This window comes from Emys orbicularis, chromosome 1, assembly GCF_028017835.1.
Source record: "Emys orbicularis isolate rEmyOrb1 chromosome 1, rEmyOrb1.hap1, whole genome shotgun sequence".
In the NCBI taxonomy this organism is placed as follows: Eukaryota; Metazoa; Chordata; order Testudines; family Emydidae; genus Emys; species Emys orbicularis.
The window spans coordinates 369,157,048-369,170,027 of NC_088683.1; the positions used below are offsets into that span (position 1 = coordinate 369,157,048).

Here is a 12,980-nt window from a genome sequence, read left to right on the forward strand (position 1 = left end):
AAAGTAACCCAAGGTGACACAGCAGGTCGGTGGCAGAACCAAGACTAGAGACCGTGTCTCTCAATGTGCAGCCCAGTGCACTTCCCACTGGCCTTTGGCATGGCCCCCTTGGCTGCTGCTTTCTGTTGCCATTAAGAGTCCAGCTCAGATGCAGCTTGTCAGACAGGAGATACACACACGGTGCTCTCTCTCATGCTGATGTTTACCTTTGTTCTTTCTTGTTTTTCTGTTTCCCTTCAACTTAGAACAAGATTCACTCGGTCTGGCTGCCTTCTGTGGCAGTGCGCAGTGCTGTTGTAGCCATGTCAATCCCAGGATACTAGACAGACGAAGTGGGGGAGTAAATAGCTTTCATTGGACCCAAATTCTGTTGGTGAGAAAGACCAGCTTTTGAGCTTACACAGTGTAAGTACATAGTAAAAACACCCCTAGAGTTCCAATGAAAACCTGGCTTTAATTTCCAAGTCCCAAAGCATTTTCTGTTGCCTCCTTTAGCTCAGCAGGGAGCTTCTGCTACAGCATCGATAAAACACATTGATCACCCGTTTCAGGATCTCTTTTGTTGTCACCCCATAAACAATGGGATTTAACATGGGGGGAATGAGCACATAGAGGTTGGCCAGTAGGTTGACAATATAACCTGGGATGATGTGCCCAAACTGGTGTGCTAAAGAGGAGAGAACAGCCGGCACGTAGAACATCAGTATGACACAGACATGGGAGCCGCAGGTGCGGAGAGCCTTGAGCCGGGCTTCCTTGGAGGGGAGCAGGAAGACGGCCCTGAGAATCAACCCATATGATACAGCAATGAGCACAATATCTAAACAAATTACTAAAATAGCCACAGCTACACCATACCAAACGTTGACGGTGATGTCGTCGCAGGCCAGCCGGGCTATGGCCATGTAGTCACAATAGGCGTGAGGCAGGAGGTTGGTTCTGCAGAACTTCAGCTGCTTCATGAGAACGATGAGAGGAAAAATGATACAGAAACTTCTTGTGACAACTGCCAGCCCCATCTTCCCGACCGCAGACTTGGTTAGTATGATGGTGTATCTCAGGGGATCGCAGATGGCAACGTACCGATCAAACGCCATGGCGAGCAGGATGGCCGACTCGGCAATAAAACTGACATGGATGAAAAACATCTGGGTCAGGCAGGCAGCAAAAGAAATTTCTCCCGCTCTAAACCAGAATACAGCCAGCATCTTGGGCACCGTAGTGGTAGATAACAGCAGATCAGCAGCGGCCAGCATGGACACTAATAGATACATGGGCTCATGGAGGCTTCGTTCTGTTAGTATGATGAATAGTAGGAGAGAGTTCCCAAAAAGTGATGCAACGTAAATCAGACAGAAGGGGATGGCAATCCAGAAATGAGAGTCCTCCGTACCCGGGATGCCGGTCAGGATGTAACTAACAGGGTCAAAAACAGTGTGATTGTCAGCTGGCATCATGTACTATCACTTGGATCTTCTATTCATTTTCCTGTAACTCACAGCAAAAGAGAAAATCAGTGAGAATTGTAGTGTCAGCTAGGACTGGAATGCATTTGTTGAGAGAATCATAGCTACCATCAAAAACTTCATTGTGTGACAACTGCCTGTTGTGTGTGACCGTAAATCCAGAAACACTCTCATACTGCGGAACTGTAGTAGGAAGAAACCCTGAGACATAAGCCCTTGTATTAGAGGCCTAGCATGAGGCCTGAGGCCTGGGCTAAAGTAACGGTCAAAGGCTTGTAGATATAAAACAAAATTAGTCTGGTAGCTAGAGGCAGGCCCTGCTCACAGAATCTGGCAAGCACAGGGCTGATATTTCAAAATCACACATTACTACGAGGTGCTGGGCACAGAGAACTCACGCAAACACAATTTCAGAAGGGTTGTATCAGAACAGCGCGATATAAGCACATTCCCTAAAGATAACAGGAAAATGGTTACCCATCCTAAAGATATGGTCAGGTTGACAGTGTGATGGATAGAGGTGTACGAGGTGATGGGTGGTAACCGGCTACGTCAGAGGGTGTCAATTAACTGCATTAGAGGGTCAGTATGTAACTTGTTTGTATTGATGTATAAAATGGAGCCTGAAAGTGAGTTTCTCTGTCTAGCCTACGGAGGAACGGAAAGTCCCACTGTTCACTGAGCTGGTTCATTATTACTGGCATACATGTATTTGTGTTCGTCTATAGTCTTCAGGATACTAGTACTGTGCTTCATCGACAATAAACCTGGCTGGGTGCCTTCGTACCTTAACGGATCTTGTGGTCATTGTGTGGTTCACTCGAGGTCTGCTATGCCAACTGTCTGTTCAGAGCTGGGACAGGACACAGAGAGAACACACACACACGCAGCTGAACATATTACCACACTGGTGACCCACAATAAGTTACGTACTGCCCATATGACATAACATCTCCATTCCAGAAGAGGGAAGATGGTTTGGATGGTTCTGGCCCCAGGTGAAGCAGGGCACGCCCTCCTGGTGTTGCTGTCCACAGCAGAATCTCTCCTCCGCACATTTGCTACAGTCGCTCTCAGGGCTCAAGCAGTGACTGTGAAAGTGAGTTAAAGCAGCTATATGACTGGTTCTTCTGGCACTTACACTGGTTTCACACTCACTACTGCGCAGTCACTCCCAGTTAGTAATGATGTGAGAGCAGAACCTCTTTCAGTCACAATCCCCCCGCTGGATCCTACTGGCTCTGAGGCCTTGACCCAACCAACACTCAAGCACACGAGTAAATTCATTCACAAGCAACTCCCACTGACTTTTATGAAAATACTCACCTGAGTAAAGTTGTAAGATTTTTCAGAATTTGGTCCTAAATATGTGGGACAATCTCAATTAAGCTCTGGTATACACTACAGACCTATATCGGGATAACTACGTTGCTCTGTGTTGTGAAAAATCCACACCCGTGAGCGACATAGATATACCGACCTGACTCCCTGTGTAGACATAGCTACCTCCTCTCGGGGAGGAGGATTAACTAATCTGCCGGGGGAGCTCTCCGCCGTCAGCACAGAGCATCTCCAGTAACGCACCACAGCGGTGCAGCTGCGCGGACGCAGTATTTTAAGCCTAGCCGAGCTGGTAGCTCTGCTCCAGAGAATTACAGCTGCAGTAGGTGGAGGGGGGCCAAACTTCCCATTTTTAAAGGGGCAGTCCCATATTTAAGCCCCCGTGCAGGTGTCCCAACTTTTTCTTCAAGCAGGCAACTTGTCCCGTATTTTCTATCTCCCCCCATCCGTACTCTCAGGTCCTGATGCTGGCCAGATCCCTCCTTCCCAGATGCCCGCCTACCAACGGTGAGTGGGGGAGTCTAGGCCCAACGATGGGTGTGGGTGTGGAAGGATGGTGGCAGAGCAAAGATGCAGCATACGGGGCCGGCTGCTCCCCCTGCTGCTCCCTCAGCGGAGCCCACCCTATGTGCCGGCTCTTGGCCATCAGGGCCCCACCCCCCGTCCCGTGTCCCACCATCACTGGCTGCACACTGTGAGCTGCAGTGGCCGGTGAGTGTGGGCAGGCACCAGGCCGTGGTTACGTGTCGCCTCTGCTGCCCACCCATCAGCCCTTTACATGCTCCTCCTCTCGCTGTCCTCTCCCTGCTTTCCCCTTTGCCCTCCCCAACCAGCCCCACTGCTCCTCCATGTCCCCCCCAGCGGGGCATGTCCCGCTCCCAGCGCTCTGCGGAGAACCAGCCCCTCGTCAGAGCACTCAGCTCACTAGCAGCCTGGCTGGCAGGCTCCTTCCTTCCCCCACTGCCCCTGCCTGGGCCGGCACCCCGGGAAAGCCCCAGACCTTCCGGCCCGAGGCGCTGGCCAGGAGGTGCTGAGACCTGCATGTGCCAAAGCCCCGCGCAACGCTGGCACGGGGAAGCCTCTCTGCCCCTCAGCTAAGCTGTGGAGTGGCGGCGGGGGGTGGAGGGGGAAGCAATTTCCAGCCTGCTCATGCCCCGACCCTGCAGGTTTCACAGCAGCCCCCAGGGCAGGGGCTTAGCCCCCTCTTCACCCCCCAGCCTGGATCCCGCCCCTGGGGGTGCTGGGCTGCTCCATCCTCTAGGCATCCTCCCCTGCTGAGTCACCTCTCTATCCTGGAGCACTGACGCCCCTGCAGTCAGCTTCCCTGGGCCCTGGGGCACAATGCAGCCTTAGGGCTTAACCCCTTCCTGCCCGTGCTGTAGCTGGGGGACAGGAGGCGGCTGGGTTACGTCGCGTGTTCAGCAGCAGCCTGGAGGATTAGATGCCTTTTGATACTGTGCAGGCAGGAAGGAACAAGCTGCTTCCAGCTAAGGGAACGCCGGGGGGCGGGGGGTTGAGGGGAGGGGAGAAGAGAAGAGATGCGCTCTGAAAAGACGTGAGCCAGGTCATCTTCACAGCTGAGGATGTGAGGGAGATTCCCAACCTGAGCCATTCATTTTAGGTGAGGAATCTGAGGAACTGTCGCAGATTGAGGTCTCATTAGAGGAGGTTTTGGAACAAATTGATAAACTAAACAGCAATAAGTCCCCAGGACCAGATGGGATTCACCCAAGAGTTCTGTAGGAACTCAAATGTGAAATTGCAGAACTACTAACTGTAGTCTGTAACCTACCAATTAAATCACCCTCTGCACCAGATGACTGGAGGATAGCTAATGTGATGACAATTTTTAAAAAGGGCCCCAGAGGTGACCCCGGCAATTACAGGCCGGTAAGTCTGACTTCAGTACCTGGCAAACTGGTTGAAATGATAGTAAAGAAGAAAATTGTCAGACACAGAGATGAACATAATTTGTTGGGAAGAGTCAACATGTTTTTTCTAAAGGGAAATCATGCCTCACCAATCTGCTAGAATTATTTCAGGGGGTCAACAAGCATGTGGACAAAAGGGATCCAGTGGATAGAGTGTACTTAGGTTTTCAGAAAGCCTTTGACAAGGTCTCTCACAAGAGGCTCTTAAGCAAAGTAAGCTGTCATGGGATAAGAGGGAAGGTTCTCTCATGGATTGGTAACTGGTTAAAAGATAGGAAACAAAGGGTAGGAATAAATGGACAGTTTTCAGAATGGAGAGAGGTAAATAGTGCTGTCCCCCAGGGATCTGTATGGGGCCCAGTCCTATTCAAGATATTCATACATGATTTGGAAAAAGGGGTAAACAGTGAAGTGGCAAAATTTGCAGATGATACAAAACTTCTCAAGACAGTTCAGTCCCAGGCAGAGTGCGAAGAGCTACAGAAGGATCTCTCAAAACTGGGTGACTGGGCAAGAAAATGGCAGATGAAATTCAATATTGATAAATGCAAAGTAATGCCCATCGGAAACCATCATCCCAACTATAAAAAGCAACAGAGGGTCCTGTGGCACCTTTAGGACTAACAGAAGTATTGGGAGCATAAGCTTTCGTGGGTAAGAACCTCACTTCTTCAGATCCCAACTATACATATAAAATGATGGGGTCTAAATTAGCTGTTACCACTCAAGAAAGAGATCTTGACATCATTGTGGATAGTTCTCAGAAAACATCCACTCAGTGTGTAATGGCCGTCCGAAAAGTGAACAGAATGTTGGGAATCATTAAGAAAGGGATAGAAAGCAAGACAGAAGATGTCATATTGCCTCTGTATAAATCTATGGTACGCCCCGTCTTGAATACTGCATGCAGATGTGGTCACCCCATCTGAAAAATTGATATATTGGAATTGGAAAAGGTACGGAAAAGGGCAACAAAATGATTAGGGTTATGGAACGGCTGCCATATAAGGAGAGATTGATAAGACTGGGACTTTTCAGCTTGGAAGAGAGATGACAAGGGGGGATATAATAGAGGTTTATAAAATCATGACTAGTGTGGAGAAAGTAAATAAGGAAGTGTTATTTACTCCTTCTTATAACAAAAGAACTAGGGGTCACCAATTGAAATTAATAGGCAGCAGGTTAGAAACAAAAAAGAGGAAGTATTTCTTTGTACAAGCCACAGTCAACCTGTGGAACTCTTTGCCAGAGGATGTTGTGAAGGCCAAGACTATAACAGGGATAAAAAAAGAACTAGATACATTCATGGAGGATAGGACCATCAATGGCTATTAGCCAGGATGGGCAGGAATGGTGTCCCTAGCCTCTGTTTGCCAGATGCTGCGATTAGGTGACAGGTGATGGGTCACATGCTGATTCCCTGTTCTGTTCATTCCTTCTGGGGCACCTGGCATTGGCCACTGTCGGTAGACAGGATACTGGGCTGGATGGACCGTTGGTCTGTCCCAATCTGGCCGATCTTATGCTCTAATCCCTTCCCCGTCCCTCCTACTCCCCGGCAACTGGAAGCAGCTCCTGTCCCTTCCCTCCCGCTCTGTGCTGAAAGGCAGCTGCTGCACACATTCTGGTGTGACCCTGGCAGAAATCTGGGGGGGAGGTGGTATGTGACCTTGCATCCCTCCTCCCCCCCACAGGTTGCCTTGCAAAGACACGGCGCAAGGTAGCAGAAGAGGCAGGTCCATCCCAGGGTCCCAGACAGGCATGAAGGGCATAGCGTGCCAGAGAGAGAGGGTCAGGTTGGTTGGTCGGTAACCCCCCCTCTGTGAGAGAGGTGTACAGGAGGGTGTGTGTGTGAGCTCTCCCCGTCTGTGTGTGTGTGTGGGGGAGGGCTGTGTGTGTCACCCCTCCCTGTGTGAACCCTAAAGCCTTAAAGAGAAGAAGGTAGTTAAAAAGAATCCAACTATGCCGTAGTTGTTTTTAACAGGGGCTCAGTCAACTTGTTGTTAATTTGAACATTTGTACTGTATAGTTCTGATTGATTGCGGTGGAACTCGCTTGAATATGGGTAATTTTACCAGGTGTCCCGTATTCAGAGTAGGGAGATCTGGTCACCCTAAGAAGCTGGAACATCGGTATCAAAGCAGCCCTTATAATCAGCTGCTCCTGGGTCCTACAGTTCGGACATTCACAGCTATGATCCTTGAAACCAGCTAATTTCTGCCAACCGGAACAGACTCAGTCCTGGGGTCCTTATGGCATCAATGGAAGTGTTGCCTGAGTGAAGGCCTCGGAATTTGGGGTGTAGTATATTACAGGGCCTGAGTAGATTTACTCTGAACAGTCATGTAACCAAGAATGGCCCAGTCCAGGGCCCACTGAGATCAACAGCAAGACCCCCAGTGACGTCCGTGGAAGTGGATCAGGGTAACCCGGTGACTTCTTCCTAAAACTGAACCTCAGCGCAATCACAGGAGCATTATCTCAGTGCCCCGGCTCCCGTCCTGCCCCTGCACTCAGAGTTACGCACCCCCATTCTATCCAACTCCAGCTCAAACACTGCACAGTTTTCATGTGTTTCCATTCGCCCCTTCACAGCTTCATTCCATGCAAACGACTCACCAGGCTCCGGCCCCAGCTGGGGAGGAGGAATCTCTGCCTGTGACCGGGTCAGGGAGCTGCAGGTGGTGGGGAATCTGCACTGACTGGGGCTGAGGTACAGGGATATTTATACTGCTGCCCTGTGAATCCCGGGGGGCGGGGCTCAGAGCCAGCACAGAGCCCCAGGGACCTGCCTCTGTGACTGGCTCAGGTGGGGAAGAGCAGCAGAGAATTAACCCTTTCCTCCTCTCACTTGTTTGATCTGATCATTTCTCCTTTTGTACGTTATTTACAAAGGTCCTTGTGACACTGAGGCCCCCAGCAAAGAGCTCCCTCTTCCTTGCAAACAGCTCACATCTCAGGGCTGACAAACTCACTACACCACACACAAGGCTTATGGAATATTTACCCATAAAGAGTAGCATGTAAGGTGTGTGCGGAAAGCTCGTAACTTGCCAAGCTTCACAACTATTGCAAAACGCATGTCTGGGTAATAGTTAACAAGTAACATATTGATATTGACAATGAGTTTTATGGACTTGGAGTAGAAGTTAGTCACCAGGTCATAGTGTGTCTTGGTGATGGCCATTCCAGGAGGGCATTGTCACCCCGCCCTGGTTAGCCAGGGATGTAATGCCAGGCTCAGTTCTCCACCCTTGCTGCAGCCCAAGATTATCAATGGAAAACCATCAGAGACAACTGTAAACAATGAAGGAACACTACAACAGACAGGATTACGCTGCCTATGAACAGAGACAAAAGACTGTCTCATGATAACACAGAGTGAGGAGCGGCCGTCTGGATCCTTTCACAGAGGAGACATCTCCTGGTGCGGGGACATCTCCTGGTGCGGGGACATTCTTATGAAAAATTGGATCCTGGAGTCAGGGGGTAACCGGGTGACTCACAGTGCTGGGAGCCGTGAGAACCATCACAGTCGTTTTTACAGACAGCCTTTAGTCTCACTTACTGCAACCATCCTGAAAACCTATATGTGTGTGTGCCATGTCGTTGTAGCTCCGTCAGTCCCAGGATATTAGAGAGACAAGGTGGGGGAGGGAATATCTTTTACTGGACCAACTTCTGTCGGCCTGTTCACCTTGAATGGTCCCTTTGAACAGGTGCAAACTACTCACACTAAACAATCTGTTCCACCTTGTATTTAGTAGGGACATCCCGAGTACCTTTCTCAGACCTGAATATCTGCTCCATGTAGCTCGATAGCTTGTTGCTCTCCCCAACAGAAGTTGGCCCAATAAAATATATCACCTCCCCCGCCCCTTGTCTCACTCTATGTGTATATGTAAGATGGTAGGTGGTAGAGAGAGGGGAAATCAGGAGCTGCTCTACCTCTCATTACACAGGAACAAGAGACATGCAAGGAAAGTAAAAGGTGGCAAATAAAAACCAATACAAGGAACTACTTTCCCACAAAACAAGTAATCAAACTGTGGAACTCACTGCTGCAGGATTTTGTTGAGGCCAAAACTTTAGCAAGATTCATAAAGGGATTGGACATTTATCTGGGTATCAAAAATACCCAGAGTTACCAGACCTAATGACAACACACATTTTGGAAGGGAGAGTGACCCCCAGGGCTCAGGGTTGAAGCCAATCTCTGTTAGAGATAAGGATGGGACCCAGGCTGTGAGGGGAAGATTATCCCATATCCCCCTCATGAGAGATTTTCACAGCTTCTTCTGAAGTATCTGGTGCTGGCCATGGGCTACTGGGCTAGATGGACCCAGCTCTGATCCAATCTGGTGGTTCCCATGTTCCTCTACCAAGGTGCAGAGTTGACCTGCTGCAGCCCCCAACCTGGGACTCACCTCAGCCAAGATTTCAAGAGGGGCTGAGCTCTCGCAGCTCCCACGCTCTGCCACTGGAGTGGCAGGTGCTCAGCGGCTGTGAAAAGCCAGATCCTGAATGACTGAAGCTCAGCATCCAAACAGGAGGGGGAGAAGCTCCAAAAAGTGTGTGTGGCGGGGGGGCCCACCGGTGCCTGAACTGTGGCCTGCCCCCCCCCGCACTGCCCCTTTCCCCAAGGCCCCGACTTGCCCCGCCTCTGCCCCTGAAAACCCACCTCACCCCTCCTCCCCTAGCCGCTGCCTGCACCGCCCCTCCCCCTGAGGCCCACCCTCACACGGCCCCTTCCCCTGAGGCCCCATCCCACCCCTACTCCCCGAGCCCCCATTCACTCCTCTCTGCCCCCTTCCACGTCGCTCGCCCTTCTGGCTGGTAAACATTGGGAGGACTTAGCCCTCCAACTTTTAAAAGTGATGGGGCCAAGGCCCTTCGTCCGCCTCATTCCGGTGCCCCGGTGTCCCATCCTGAAACCCTTTAAATCAGCAGCCACTTTGGAAAGTGTCTAGGATTATCACTGGGTAATGTCCCCTAGGGATTCCGGGTCCGGTGGGCTGTCCTGATTGCTTCTGTCAGCGAGGGGCAGAATCAGAGAATTTGTCTTCTCAGTCCAGACTTGACTGGCAGCAATAGTAAAGGGCGCCAGGAGAGAAGGCTGCCATCGGCCTGTTTGACTCTGTCTCCATTACTGTCTGAGTGTCAGGGACCACAGGTCTTGAACATCAGTCTACAGGGCCCTTTGGCGCTAGTACACACCTGTGAGACAGTGGGTTTTTCCTCCTTATTATGTTGTACACAAGCGTATTTGAGTCTTACGTTTTTGCATGAATACTGTGTGTGCCTCAGTTTCCCTGTGTGCTGCACCAATGACTAGGTGGTGGGACTAAGGGTGTGTGACTTTTACAGAGGCCCTCTGGGCCAGGTGAGGCGGCTCCAGCTGCCTGCACGTAAGCGACGGCCGGTGCCCTCCGTCACCTGAGACCAAAGAGGGAGTGTGATGTTGCACTCCATATGCTTTATGAAAATACACTTATAAATGTAAATATGATGTAACTGGAATATGCTTTATGCAAAAGGTCTCTTGTAAGGTATCATTACAAAGCTTATCATCTACTGAGTGTGTTCATCCTATTTGTTTGCATGTATTATTTCTATGTCTAGAGTTAGGAGAATAAGGCCTTGTCTACACTACACAGCTTTTAGTGACAAGGCTTGGGGAGCAAACAGCTGTGCATATCTGTCTATCAGTGTTATAGAGGGTGGACATTTTATGAGTTTATCCTGTATAAGTTTTATACAGAGTAAAACAGATTTATTTGGGGTTTGGATGCCATTGGGAAATGGTTGTCAGGGTGCTAGAGAGGTAATTTGCTGAGCTGTTTTTGGTTAAAGTCTGCAGCTTTGGGGGCGTGGCCTAGACCTGGGTCTGAGTTGCAGCAGGCTGGCGTATCTGGCTCAACAAGGCAGGGTTCTGGAGTCCCAGGTGATAGTCCCAAGGAGGTCTCTGTGATCCAAACCATCAAAGGGGGATGCAACCAGGTGACACTTTGCCCGGGAAGCGAGACAAACAACAGTAGGAGGAGCAACAGGCATGTCAGACGTCGGGCCTCTGGAAGCTGGGCAGTCTGCTGTGGGGCACTCGGAGAGAGGGGAGTCCGGGGTGTCCAGCCCAGGGTCTCCCAAGATGGACTTTGCTGAAAGTCACTGATTTCTGCACTAACAAGTTCTGTTCTACATTCTGTTTCTTCGACAAATAAACCTTTTGTTTTACACGCTGGCTGAGAGTTACGGCTGACTGCAGAGTCGAGGTGCAGGTCCTTCTGGCTTCCTCACAAACGCCTCCTTCACCGTGGGGGTTTCCACCGTGACTCGGATGATGTGGGGGTTGGCGGGTGAGGGTGATCTCTGGGCAGGTGAGGGTGATCTCTCCGCTCTCAGCCATGCTTAGTGAAGCTCAGGGAGGGCCGAGGAGAGCCGGAGTGAAAGGGAGCTGGGTTTACTTCACTGTGGTAATATTCTTAGTCTTGTTCTTGCTCCTGTTATCACAGATCTACGGGTGGGGAAGCAGAAGAAGGGAACCGACCTCCCCTGCCCTGCGTAATGCCAGAATCCAGGCCCAAATCATGCATACCAGCCCCCACTTCTCTACTCCCTGCCAGCTGGGCCGACTGTGACATCACCAATGACATCTTTGTGAGCAGCGATGGCATTGGCAGCCCCTACCTCCCTGCTCCCCGAAATGGGCAGACCCCAGAAAGATGCTGATCCATTGGAGAGGGCTCAGAGAAGAGCCACGGGAATGAGTAAAGGATTAGAAACCCTGCCTGATAGTGACAGGCTCAAAGAGAACAATCGGTTTAGTTTAACAAAGAGAAAGTTACGTCTGTTCCCAGTGTGTAAGTATCTACACAGGGAACAAACATTTAACAATGGGCTCTGCTCCCTAGCAGAGAAAAGTCTCACACTATCCAATGCTGGAAGTGGAAGCTAGACACATTCAGACTGGAAATAAAATGGAGATTTCTAACAGCGAGGGGAATTAACCATTGGAACAATTTACAAGGGTTATGGTGGATTCTCTATCACTGACTATTGTTCAATCAAGACGGGATGTTTTTCTAAATGTTCTGCTCTGGGAATTATTTGGGGGCAGGTCTCCAGCCTCTGAGGTGCAGGGAATCAGACTGGATGAGCACAATGGTGCCTTCTGGCCTTGGAAATAATAAATCTGAGAATAATGGGGATGTGAAGCCAGCAATGGGCCAGCTCCCTGTGTTAGGCCTGGTATACACTATGAGTTTAGGTCAAATTTAGCAGTGTTAAATCGAATTAACCCTGCACCCGTCCACACAACGAAGCCCTTTACTTTGAAATAAAGGGCTCTTAAAATCGATTTCTGTACTTCTCCCCAACGAGGGGAGTAGCGCTGAAATCGACATTGCCATTTCGAATTAGGGTTAGTGTGGCCACAATTTGACGCTATTGGCCTCCGGGAGCTATCCCACCATGCACCATTGTGACCGCTCTGGACAGCAGGGATCTTCCCTGATACCAGCCACACGGTGGGGGGAGGGATAAAGCAATCATCACAGAGAATTGGATGGGGGGGGGGTTAGTTTGGTTTCTGCTGCTGCACGTTAACAGGAAAACCGCAGCACTCAATGGGCTTTGCTTGGTATGTGGGAAAGGAGGGCGCTGCTTTTAGGAAGGTTGCAGAAGCCGAAAGACAGTGGCTTACCATGGCCGCATGCAAGCCGAAATCTGTTGCCCGGACCTGTGTCTGTGATCTCTAACACCAAAGCCACAGGCAAACAATATTAAGATGCAAAATGCGACCTTGTATCGAAATCACATGTGCTATATAATGTGAATAGTGTTGTTCACTGTGAAAGAGTATAAGCATTGTTCTGTAAAATGTATCTTTTTAAATACTTCTCTCCCTTTTTTCCCAGCTGCAAATTTTTCAAGCCTCCCTCCTCCGTCCCGAAGGCTATCTCAGATAAGGCGGTGAAAAAAAAGGACGCGAGATGAAATGTTCTCTGAAATCATGGAATCGACCCGCAATGAAAGAGCTCATCTGAATGAGTGGAAGGACACGGTATCAAAGTACAGGAAAGATGCCAGTGAACGTGAGGCCATGAGGGACGCTCGAGATGAGAGGTGGCAGGCTGCAATGCTGGGGCTGCTGTGTGATCAAACGGACATGCTCTGGCGTCTGGTGGAGCTTCAGGAACAGCAGCAGGATCACAGAGTGCCGCTACAGCCCCTGTATAACCACCCT

General features: G+C 50.1%; 1 protein-coding gene across 1 annotated transcript; it reads right to left on the bottom strand.

The window, feature by feature from the left end:
- Positions 1-491: 491 nt before the first annotated feature.
- On the bottom strand, positions 492-1,457 carry LOC135886144 (olfactory receptor 52B2-like). Its single transcript, XM_065414015.1, has one exon. The coding sequence runs from the start codon at positions 1,455-1,457 to the stop codon at positions 492-494; it is 966 nt and encodes a 321-aa protein (XP_065270087.1).
- Between the last annotated feature and the right edge of the window lie 11,523 nt (positions 1,458-12,980).